Source organism: Echinops telfairi, unplaced genomic scaffold (assembly GCF_000313985.2).
Source record: "Echinops telfairi isolate 266 unplaced genomic scaffold, ASM31398v2 ScPeMD7_4225;HRSCAF=4972, whole genome shotgun sequence".
Taxonomy (NCBI): Eukaryota; Metazoa; Chordata; class Mammalia; order Afrosoricida; family Tenrecidae; genus Echinops; species Echinops telfairi.
This window is the reverse complement of record NW_022108124.1, coordinates 19,414,330-19,427,133: the sequence shown is the minus strand read 5'-3', so window position 1 is coordinate 19,427,133 and position 12,804 is coordinate 19,414,330. Positions and strand designations below refer to the sequence as shown.

The window sequence follows — 12,804 nt, the reverse complement described above, 5'->3', positions numbered from 1 at the left end:
TGTATGTTTCCTTGGTGCTATACTGCACTCTGGCTGGCCTGTCCCTTCATTGTGACCCTTCTGTGAGGGGATGCCCAATTGTCTGCAGATGGGCTTTGGGTCTCCACTCCTCCACCACCCTCATTCGCATCGACATAATGGTTTGTCTGGGGGCTTCTATGCCTGATATCTCCTCCTGTGGACACCTCGTGAGCACACAGGCTGGGGTGCTGCTTCCCTGTGGGCGCACGCTTTTATTTTTGTGCTGCTTTTTATTTTCCTGTCTTCACACTTCACGCATGGCTGTGCTTATTGATGGGCCATGCCATGGTCGTATCATTATCATAATTAATTAGACCCATTCCACGAGCGTCTCCTTTGTAAAGGAAGGCGGCACTTATATTGGTTTGCCTTGCTTGGCATAACTCAAAACATGAAGCAATGTGTAAGAGAAGGCGTAATAAATACAACCTGCAATAAGGCCACACGTGGGTGGTTTCTATCCCCTCCAAAACCCAGAACTAGTGCATCGCTCGGCAACCTCCAGCGTTCACGGAATTGCCGAGGGGGTTCTACCTTGGATCTCTGGCCATCTTTCCTCCTGGCCCACTTTCTAGTCCTTGCAGATCTGGGTCAGGTGCTCCACTATCAGTTGGGAAACTTCTAGGGAAGCATAGGTGAGGCATATCCTCCAGAGAGAGAGTGATGGGCCCCGTGTTCTTTCATCACCTCGGCCTTCTCTGACTTCCTCGCTTTCTCCGCCTCCTCCATTTATTTGTGTATCTTTCTCTTTCACGTATGAGAATCCTTGAGGGAATGTTCTGCCTCTTGTTTTCCTCATCCTCCCTTCTCCTGGCACCCTCACGCCCCGCCAGGCACTCTCAGGGGTGACCCACCTTTGGACAGAGGTCACCGTTGACTGGTACTTTGGAAACATTCTCTTCATACCGTCTTGCGGACACCACCCCCAAAAGCAAACCAAACGCACTGCCATGGACTCAATGCTAGCTCGTTGTTGGCCATTTAGGACAAAGAACAGCTACCCGGCAGGGTTTCAGAGATGGTAAATCTTGACAGAAGCCAACAGCTTCATCTTTCTCCCAAGGAGCATCTGGACTTTGGGTTTGAACTGCTAAACCTTAGCAGCCCATGTCCCCACGGCTCCTTCTGGAACACGACAGTTTTCTTTGCTGGCTCCTCCTCCTCCTCCTGAATTCCTCAACCACAAAACTAACTTGAGGGTTGTGGTAGTTACGTAATCTGCTGTCAATTTCAGACTAAAGAGCGAAGGGGGGGAGTTTAGCCTGTCAGTCAGGTCGCAGATTGATGACCTCATCTGGAGGCGCTAAAGAGATGAATAGCTTGGTGGAGGCAGGACACACACCCACTCCCTGCGAGACATTCCTGTGGAGAAGACACATGGAGGTATGCTAGAGCCTTGGAGCTGAAGGAGCCACGTGGAGACCCCTGCCAGCGTTGAGATGCTCCTCCACTGGATCCACAAGACTTTCCACCCACTGGCCTGTGATCTTCCTGCATTTGGCATCATTGCATGTGTTTCGTGAGTCTGAAGAGGAATTTATAGATTGGTTTCAGACATATGGGCTAATATCAGAATTATGGACTTGATCTGGACTGGGCTGGGTGTTTTCTCAATATTCAACTGCTCGTGTATGTAAAGCTTTTTCTTACACACATTTGAGTGCCCTGTATTTGTTTCTCTAGTCCACCAGACTAGCACAATGGTGTTCTATAGGAATTGGTGTTTGGCCAATTTTTCTCTAGCTACATTCTCTCACTGGGTGATCTCATCCATTTTCATTACTCTAAATAATATCTATATTCAGACAACATTTAAATTTATGTCTTTTGTCTAGACAGCTCTCTACTGGACATCTGCACTTGGACGGCTCACAGCTTTACAAGCTTGATATTCTCCAAACAGAACACTTGAATTCTGATGCTAAGCTCCACTCCTTAGCTCTTTCTTACCTTAATCTATCAGCTTGTTACTTCGCTGGTCTTCTCCATCTTGGTTCCTGCAGCCACTGTCCACTGACTGCTTTAAGTTGTCTACTAAACACTTTGGATCTACCTTCAGGTATTCATCTCTGCCTCCAGTCAGACAATCTAGTCTTTTAATGGCTTCTTTAGAATGGTATATCAGGTAGCAGACAGCTTAAAGGCTTTCGAAAACTTCTCATTATAATTATAGTAAATTCCAAACCCTTTCCCCTGCCTTTTGAGGTCCAGTGCTAACTTGCCTTAGTTTCGATAACCTCTCCCCTGGCCACTTCCCTCTCTCTGTCTGCCCCCAGCTGTCTTTCAGTTCCGGTAGCAAGGCCACCCATTTCCCTAGAGTCTCCTTCATCTGAACTGTCTTCTCCATTAGAAAAACTGCTTCCTTTCCATCTTTGGGACTCAGCTATTTGGAATAACCTTCTCTGGACATCATTTCAAAATTTGATTCCCCTGTAATTCTCTCTTGCAGCATTTCTCTTATGTTCAACATTTCATTACAATGATCAAGTTTAAGTGTTTACGTACACTTAAAAAAACTCTCCTAGGTACACATTATTCCAACACAAAGAAGGGTAAAAGGGAGAAGGGGGAAGGGGGGAGGGGGAGACAATGGCTCGGGGGGAGCAGGGCACTAACCCACCCAGGGGGAGAGTATTGGTTATGTCTCTGCAGAATCAGGAGTGTGCACACAGAGCCCACCACAGTGCAACACACTGGAGGGCAATGGAACCGCGTGGAGCAGCACAGGGACAGAGTGAGCTGCAGGGCCGGCCCAACAGAGCCACACGGACCCCTCCCCGGAAGTATGCACTACAGAGGCCAACACTACACCTTCAGGGCAGGGAGAGGGCTGGCCTGCCACGCCCACATGGAAACAAACCAAGAATGAAAAAGAGAGAGGGACAGTCTAGACCCCCTATCAGCACACCAAGTCCAGGGGATGACGTCCCTCACGGAGCTGCTAAGGCACAGAGAGGACTGTGGGGCTGACAACAGCTCAAGACATGATGTCCCCTCACTGGATCATGCCGTGACAGAGGACAATCCTGGGGACACACGCTGGGGAGTGAGTCCAGTCTGAACACCCCACAGTGGGTGAACCGAGAAGGGAACATAACAGATTAGTAACAGGAGCAAAGCCAAGCCACAAAGCCCCTGAAGAGCCAGCCCCCCAAATAAACTTCAGGCTAGAAGGGGCAGTTCCAGGAATACCCCCAGGACCACTCATAAAGGTTGGTGGACAGACCTGGAATTATGTATGATTTTTTTGCTAGTTATTATTTTCTTTTTTTCTCCTCTTTTTATTCAATCTTTTGTTTTCTTTTTGTTTGGTCTCTTTTATTGTTGGTTTCCCTACGTATATAAGATAGACATGGGAAGTAAGGTAGAGGAGGAAGCAACGAGACCCACAGTTCCAGAGGGACTTGGACTTGGGGGAAGAAGGAGGTGGGGGAAGGGAGCGGTGAGCAAACAAAGCCATAGACAAGGGAACAACTAGGGAATTCAAATCAACAATGAAGAGGACATAGAGATCCTGGGGGTGTTGGAGCAATAGCAATCTAGCTGAGAGGACTTACTAAGGGGTGGAAGCAGGGTGAGTGTGATGGTGGGGCAGGAGGAAGGTAAAAGGAAACAGAGGAAATATTTAGGAAACAAAGCTATGAATAGAGGTATAAACATAGGTGTGTACATATGTAAATACATTAATTCATAAAAATAGAGGTATTGGCCTATGCACATATATTTATAAGGCAATACATTGAGGTAGTGGATGGACTCCAGGCCTCTGCACATGCCTTCCCTCAATGTAAGAACACTTTGTTCTAACAACCTGGCATGTGTGATGCTCACCCTCCCGGCACAATTGCTGAAGACAAACTGGGTGCATAGCGAATGTGGTGAAGAAAGCGGATGGTGCCTGCTTAAGGCTTGAAGTTAAACAAGCTGCCATCTAGCAAAGAAGTAGCAAGGCCACATGGAAGAAGCACACTAGTCTGTGCAATCATGAGGTGTCGATGGGATCAGGTAACATGCATCAGAAGGCCCAAAACAAACAAACAAACAACAACAAAAACCATATTGTTGAGAATGAGGGAGGCTGGAGCAGAGACCCAAAACCCATCTCTAGACAATGGGACATCCCCTCACAGAAGGGTCACAAGGAAGGGCTGAGTCAACCAGGGCACAATAGAGCACTGAGGAAACACACAATATTCCTCTGGTTCCTTGAGATTTTCTCACTACCCACTATCATGACCCTAGTCCTGCCTTTCACTGCGGGCTATACCAGAGCAATGCACAGGTACAGATAAGAGATAAGAGCTCACGGCACATGGAATCCAGGAACAGGAATAGGGATAGGGATAGGGATACCACAAGGGTAGGAGAAAGATGGGGAGAGGAGGAAGGGGGAACTGATCACAATGACTTACACATAAACACACACACACACACACACACACACACACACCTGCCAGGGGGACGAACAACAGAAGCCATGGAGGAAGGGAGAGAGTAGTCCGTGTAAGATATGAAAATAGTAATAATTTATCAAGGGGTCACAAGGGTGAGGTGGGGAGGGGAAAAAGAGGAGCTGATACCAAGGGCTCAAATGGAAAGCAAATGTTTAGAAAAGAATGATTGGCAACGCATGTGCAAATATGCTTGATACAATGGATGTGTGGATTGTTCTAAGGCCTATAAGAGCACCCAATAAAATGATCTTTTAATAATAGTAATAAAGCTCTCCTCGTAGGTTGTAAGCTCCATGAAGGCAGGGACCTTGGACATTGATTCCGTTGGTATCACCAATAGCTCTCATCAGGATTGGCACGTAAATTCCTAAATCCACACTCGCTGCAGTAGAGTTGATTCCTGCTCGTGAAGAGCCATCACCAGGTTTGCGAAATGAATGAAATGGATGCGTGCCTCTCAGGGGTTCTCAACGCCGACCGCTCCTTTCAAAAACTGTGGGTGTTCCGGCCGCACTCCTGGTTTAGCGTGGTCAGGACTGGCACCCGTATTTTTGGAAAGCTCTTCATGGGATTTTAATGCACTGAGGAGACCCCCTGCCCCAAATGAACGATGGGACACCATAAAGGTCCTCACGCTGCCCTAACTTTAAAAAAAGACTACTCAGACTCAGGTGATGGGTAACAGGATGGGAACGAGCAAATGCTGCATGAAGGAGGCCAAGGAAGATGAGCTCAATGTGGGGCTCTGAGACCCTAAGAAATATAGGGGTGTCTGTTCCGGGGAGCAGCAGCATCTCAACCAGAAGCATGAACAGGCTAGGGTGCCTGCCGTTGCTACTGGCCAGATCCACCGGCTTGTTCTCATTCCTTTTCCACCTCCAGGCTGGCACCTTCCACACCAGGAGACCGAGGGGCATGGCCAGGGTACTGTGACTCAGAACAGTGTGGAAGACAGTCAACTGGGTGACCGTGATATACCCTTTCACACCTTGTTCACGCCTGAGGATGCTAAGCCCTGGTTCTTTGTTCAGCAAGGAGGCGGGAAGAAATATCTCTGGAATGAAATCAGCACAAGGCAAGTGGGGATCCCAGGAAGCCTGTGGATAGATAGAAAGGAGGGGCAAGGGGGAAAGAGGTTCTCTGAAACCGAGTCCACCTGGACAGCACGCACAGGTGAAAGTCATGGGGCTGCAAAGCCCAGGAGAAGAGAGCTACCCCCACCCCCACCCCGAGGTCTCCAATGGAATATAATTTACACCTGAGTTAGAGGACTGGCCTCTCTGTATTGCACCTATTGACTCCCATTTAGAGTGTAAAGGTGTGTCGCTGTGTAGCACAAGTTATTTGCCATCACCTAAAGGTTGCTCTTCAAACCTACCCAGCTGCTTTGTGGGATGGAGACTTGTTCTTTTGAGATTACAACCAAGCAAAACCTACAGATAAGCTCTATCCTATAACACATGCAGCCACGATGGTTTGGATTCAACGCAACAGTAAGGGGCTTGGTTTTTGTTTTCTTGTGATAAGGGCACTAACCGCCAGCTTCCCCAGCCCCCACATACACACTTTGCCCACCACTAGGGTTCAGTGCTGAGGTCCAGAGGCATTTTTCAACTTTACATATCATTTCCAAAACTCCCCTGTGATTCGGGGGTCAACCAATGATATCCCCAGGGGACCCCAAATCCCAGGACACGACTCTACATGATTCCTCAAATATGCCTGTGGTCATGCACAGTTGTTTTTCAATTATTGAAAATTTTGGTATTTAAACATAAGGTTTGAGTCTTAAAAACAACAGCAATAACAACAACAACAACAACAACAACAACAACAAGCCCAGACAAACTGGGTGGTTTGGAAACACTGGGCCTTCATCCTCTGCAGGACCCTGAGGTGGAACTTCTTCCTTCCTTCCTTCCTTCCTTCCTTCCTTCCTTCCTTCCTTCCTTCCTCCCTCCCTCCCTCCCTCCCTCCCTCTCTCTCTCTCTCTCTCTCTCTCTCTCTCTCTCTCTCTCTCCCTCTTTCTCTCTCCGCCCCCTAGCCTTATCCACAAACCCTTTGGGTCCCCTGCATTTGTCCCGAGCCCTGGAGGAATATGATCGCATAAACACAAGGTCTGTTTGCTCCTGTATATGTTCATGGGCTCAGGTTCCCCTTTCCTCAGACTTGGCCAAAGATGGAGATAAGACCGGGTAGGCTGGATTACATTCTACGTTCATCTTGGTTTTCAAATACCGCTAGTTTGGTCACCTGTCAGAACTGCCCGATAATTTGCCTTCCAAATGGGCTGTGCTCTAGTTCTGTTCTCAGAAAGGGAGCGCTCCCTGGCCGTGTCAGCTCCTAAGTGGCCTCTTCGCTCGTCCGTTCTTTTCTCAGCCTTGAGATGCTGCCCGAGGACTCTGCCCACTCGAGTTCTGCTCCATCAGCTCCTCCACAAGCCTTTTCCAAACGGCAAGCGAGGAGAGAGTGGTCCACTTCTTCCTCTTTGCTTGCTCTTTCTGACAATGTTACAGCAAGGGCACTTTGGGGCAAGGCAGCTAGGAAGTTTCCTTCTCCTTTCCACATTCCCAGGACAGCGCATGGGGACACCTGGCCCCACCAGAGGGGCCCACAGCAGCTGGGTTGTGCCCTCTCCTCAAAGGTCTGGGACCCAGCTCCGGGGAAGGACCTCTCCTCAAGTTTCCAGGCTCTGGTCATTGAAATTCGCCCCTTTGTTCCTGTGGTGGTTATATAACTGTCAATGTAAGGATTAAGCGTGTAAGGGTGGAGTTTAGTCTGTCAATCAGGTCATAGCCAATGAGGCTTCTGTGTGGGCATAGCCTTCCCCTAAGGACTCTGGGAATTCCAGTATTTCCTCCTTACAGGTGGGAGACTCTGCTCACACCCTGGGAGACATAGCAGCTGATAAGACACATGGACCCACCCTAACACAGAGACCCCTGCCAGCTCTGAGATGTTTCCGATGACACTGGATCCAAAGACTTTCTACTCACTGGCCTGTGATCTTCTACATTCAGCGTCATTGCATGTGTTTTGTGAGTCTGAAGTGGACTTTATAGACTGGTATCGGACATATGGGCTAATATCAGACTTACAGATTTGATCTGGGATGTTTTCTCAATGTTCAATTGCTATTGTATAGAAATCTCTTTCTTATACACATATGTGTGTCCATGGATTGGTTTCTCTAGTCTACCCAGACGAAGACAATTCCCCACACTCTAGGGACGGTCACTGCTTTAGGAAAGAACTATCCCCGAGTTAGCTCAGAATCTAACCCCTTCCTCCCTCTAGGCCTCCAACAGCAATGTAATTGAATCAATGTCCTACAGCACTTAGGAGATTGCTCATCTCTCCATCAGAGACTCTGGGATTGCATAAGGAGCCCTGGTGGCCTAGTGGGTGACCACTGGGCTGCCCACTACGAGGTCCGCAGAGTCATCCCACCAGCTGCCCCATGGGAGAGTCACCCCACCAGCTGCCCCATGGGAGAAAGATGAAGCTTTCTGCTCCTGTAAAGATGTCCACCCTCGGAAACCCACAGTCCTATAGGGTGACTGAGGCAGAACTGGTGAGATGGCAGGGAGGGTGGTTCTGGTTTTGGGGGGGCGCGGGGAGGTTAGGGCAGGGGTCGACAAACATCGACTCTGAAACCATACTCGGCTCTTTGGTCCATACATTTGTCTCTGAAATAAAATTGAAAATGCAAATAAAACTATCATAGTTCCACTGATAAAAAATGTTAAGGATATTATTCAGATAAGGGTGATTTCATTTGTTGGTCAAAATATCTTTCCGGCTCTGGAATAATGTTTAAATTGTCGTGAGGGACAGGAGTGGCTCTTCTGTCTCAAAAGTTTGCCGACCCTTGGTCTAGGATCAACAGTCGCTGTCTCATTGACTCTGAGTCATTGGAAGCAGGTCACCAGGACTTTCGGACAAGTACCTCTGGGTGAACTTGAAATGCCAATCTTTTGGTTGGTTACTGGGTACACTTTGACGCTGTCCAGGAATTCCAGGTTTAGGATGGAGCCTGAGTATTTGCTTTTCCCCAGATGCTGCTGGTCTGAGAACCGCCATTGATTATATTTCCTTGGCTAGAGAGTGCCTTATGATTTACAGCTGGACTCTGATGGATTTTGTACTTACCGGAAATGAAACTCAAGAGATATAGTCCTAGTGGACCGTGCAGAGTTTCAAAGGGCTTGCCAAAAGCATTGTACATGAAGAAGGCTGTCCCCACCATGGTGAGAAGGGTAAGAATCGTAGAGAAGAGAATGACATTGGCGTGGATGCTCACTGGGATCGCTTTGAGCAAATCCGGGAAAACTAAAGATAAAACAAAACAAAGGTTAGAAGTAATTTAAATATCAGCTTCCTGAAATTGTAACACATAAAAAAAAGTCACTAAAATCCTTCAGATGAATTGTTCATGCTAATTTATAAGGGAACTGCCAGACGGTTCAGACTAGCAAATGGAAACTAGAGGGGATTTCTGCTCTTGCATCTGGTTGTATATAATTACTTAGATAAGCAAGTGTTGACTTGACAGCCAATGGCCACATCTGATAACTAGATTTTAAATTAATTTCTCAGTAGTTATCTTAAAAAAACCTATCTTAACGTGTACTGGCATTTTCAGCTACAGGATATTTTGAAGAAGTTCAAACATTAGGAGGTTGTTATATTTTCTTTGCTAAAAAAAGAATGTAAGAGGTTTCATGCCCACATCAAGAAAAAAGAATGAGGTGTCTTCAGGCAACTTCAGTATCTTGAAATAACACAAAGCTGTGGGAAAATAATTTCTGGTAATAAAAGAGGTATTTTCCACTCAGAAAACATGCCAAACCCATTTCTAGATTTTGTGTTCAGGGAAAGTTTTCTTGTCTGCAGAAGAGAGAAAATATAAATGTAGAGTCTCTGACTTGTAGAGAAAATATAAATGCAGAGTCTCTGACTTGATAAATGTAGAGGTTTCAGCATATTTAGCACCAGGAAACCTGGTAAGATTGATCTGGGGACATTCCGTTCAGTTTCTTTTATCATTTCAAACATGGATCAAGTTATTATTCACTAAGGACCTACTATGTGTCAGGTATTGTCCTAAGGGCTGGAAATAGAACCAAAAATCAAGATAGACAAGGCCCTTAGTCCATGGAGCTGATAATCTAATGGGAATAGATAATAACAAATACATAAACAAGAAAATATGATAAAAATGAAAACCTAACCAAACTCGCTGCCATCGAGTCCATGTTAACTCATAACAGCCCGATAGGACACGATAGAATCTCCCCTGTGGGTTCCCAAGACCATGACTCCTTAAAGGAGTAGAAAGCCTCATCTTTCTCCCAATAAATATGATAGCTTATTGGTAAAGATGGCCACCATCAATTCTTTCCCTCCTTTTACTTTCATATCACTTTCTCTTTAAGAGGCAGGATTTATTCCTTACTCCCTTTGACCCTGAGTAGGGTTAGAACTGATGTGACCAAGTGAGTTGTGAGAAGGTATGCCAGAACCAGGTTGCATGTAAAGGTGACTCGGAGTGTCCCACTCCTGGCAGCATGAGCTACCATCTCAGAAGCCCCAGCTGCTCTGGCGAAGAGTGAGACCACCTGGGAGGCCACTTGGAGGAGCGTTGAGCAGCCAGGTAAGTGAGGGAGGAATAAACCTCAGACATTCAACCCAGAAAAGCCTTTAGATGACTCCAACCCTAGATGCTATTTAACTATGAGAGGTACGGAAAAAAAAGCCTGGAATCCACCCCACCCCACCTTTTTTTCCAAGCTATGTATTTAATTTTTTTTTTTTTTTACAAAACAACTCACACTCAACGTACTCTCCATTACACTTGATACGTTTGTCAAATCTGCGATTCCTTTCTTGGAAATATTTTTTCAAACTCATCTGTCTGGATGGCTGACAGCACCACCCTCATGTTTTCTTCTCCTCTTCTGCATTCTCCTTTCATGTCCCTCTTCATTGGCAGAAACAAAAAGACATCTCATGGAGCCAGGTCAGGCGAGTCAGATGCGTGAGGCAAGAGAGGCATGAAGTGTGTCGTGGTGGCAAAGCCAGGCCCCCATCTGCTACAAATCAGGCTTTTTTGTCGCACACTGTTACACAATCTTTTCAGACCCTCTAAATAAAAAGCTTGATTAACACTCCGATCTGGTGGAATGAACTCCAGATACTCTATCAGTCAACATTTTTCTCCGTTTGGGAAATTGACAGACATCCACAATGAGGTTTCTCATTTATGGACATTTCACCTTTTTTGAAACAAGAAAACCACTCGTACACTTGAGTTTTCCCCATGGCGCTGTCCTTGTAAGCTGTATTCCACATCCCAACAGTTTGGCTGGCATTTTTCCCAACCAGGAAACAAAATTTCACAACTGCACACTGTTCCTTAAATCAGCATCACAAGGTTTGAGTGAAATTCCTTTTATGAAAAAAATTCACTGTGACCAGAGAGAACCTTCCCAGGCGATACCACTGGGTGTACTAACTCGGAGACAGTTGCTTGATGTGTGCCCAGCAGGAAAAATTCATACTACAAAGCTCTGCTATCCCCAGTGCAATTACGGTTTGGGGGGCTACCTCATATAATCCTATGAGAGACCCCAAAACTGTCTAGCTGAACTCAGTCAACTTACAAAACCAGGATACCCACCCACTGTCACCCAGTTCTTTCCAACTCATAGTGACTGAAGACAGGGTGGCTGTGTGGGGTTAAGTAGAGAAACAAATCCAGAGACATTCATATATTTCTAAGCAATAGCATTATATCAAAGAGCAATTAGATATTGAAAAAACCTCCCACCCCAGCCCAGATCAAGTTCATAAGTTCAATATTAGCCCATGTGTCCAATACTAGTCCATAATTTCCTCTTTAGACTCACGCAGCACATGCGATGATGCTGAAAGCAGGAAGATCACAGGCTGGTGGCTGAAAGGTCTTGTGGATCCAAAGGCAGTGGCAACATCCCCAGGGTTCTGACTGCCATCAGCCTAGCTCCATGTGGCTTGTCAACAGAAAGGCAAAGCAGAGAGTATGCCCCGCCTCCAGGGAAGAAGAGAGGAAACTCCCAGAATTCTCATGAGAAGGCCACGCCCACAGGGAGGAGTCATCAGACTTTGACCTGATTGACAGGCTAGACACGACCTCTCTTTTTTTTATCAAGTTGACGTGAAATTAATTGTGTCACTACCACAGTGTCCAACGCTGCAAATCTTTAAGGGAACAGATAGCCTCATCTTTCTCTCAAGAAGTGGATTGTGAGTTTTGAACAACTGACCTTATAGTTTGAAGTCCAATGCTTACCCAATAGTGCCACCATGGTTCCACCCGGGATCCAAAACCAGATCCTATAGAACAGAGTAGAACTGCCACTGGGAGTTTCTAAAGCTGTACATCTTAGTTGCCGTTATTGTTATTGTTGTTAGGTCACATCGAGTCCCTTCCGACCCATAGCGATCTTCTGCACGGCAGAATGAAACACTGCCTGGTCCTATGCCATCCTCGCCATTGCCCCGGTGCTTGTGCCTATTGTGCAGCCACTAGGTCAATGCGTTGCATTGAGACCCTCCTCTTTTTCGCTGCCCCTCTACCAGGTCGGAGGTCCTTCTTCAGAGACTGGCCTCTCCTGACCACATGTCCAAAGTATGCAAGATGAAGTCTCCCATCCTTGCCTCAAAGGAGCACTCTGGCCTTACTTCTTCCCAGACAGATGGGTTTGTCTTTTTAGCAGTCCATGGTGTTTTGAACCATCTTTTCCAGCACTGCAATTCAAATGCATCACTTCTTTTTTGGTCTTTTTTAATCAATGTCCAACTTTCATATGCATATGAGGCCATCAAGAATACCATGGCTTCAGTCAGGTGCACCTGAGTCCTCAAAGTAACGTCCTTCCTTGCTTTTCAGTACTCTAAAGAGGTCTTCTACAGCAGATTTACTTGTAAGTCTTTACAGGAGCAGGATGCCTCCTTTGTCTCCTCCTGAGTACCTGGGGGTTTCAAACTGCTGACCTTGTAGTTAGCAACCCAACTTTCAATCCACTCAGCCACCACTCACACTCACTCAAAGCCATGAACTGAGCTTTGGGGGTTTAGTGATACTGTGGTAATAAGGTCCTTTCAGATAGTGAGTGATGATATGGGAAAGACAATGAAAGTCCCTTGGTGATGCTAAAGGTTCATGTGCTTGCCTGCGACAGAAGGATCGGAGGTTCGAGTCAGAGGCACCTCGAAAGAAAGGCTCGGTGGTCAACTTCCAAGTCATCAGCCATCGAAAACCCTATGGAACACAATCCCACTGTGC

General features: G+C 46.5%; 1 protein-coding gene across 1 annotated transcript in view; it reads right to left on the bottom strand.

The window, feature by feature from the left end:
- CLRN1 (clarin 1) overlaps window positions 1-12,804 on the bottom strand; it is a 64,010-nt gene that overhangs the window by 9,010 nt on the left and 42,196 nt on the right. The window contains exon 2 of the mRNA XM_004708538.1: window positions 8,628-8,807. Coding sequence (XP_004708595.1) covers window positions 8,628-8,807 — 180 coding nt within the window. The remainder of the gene's footprint in view (window positions 1-8,627; window positions 8,808-12,804) is intronic.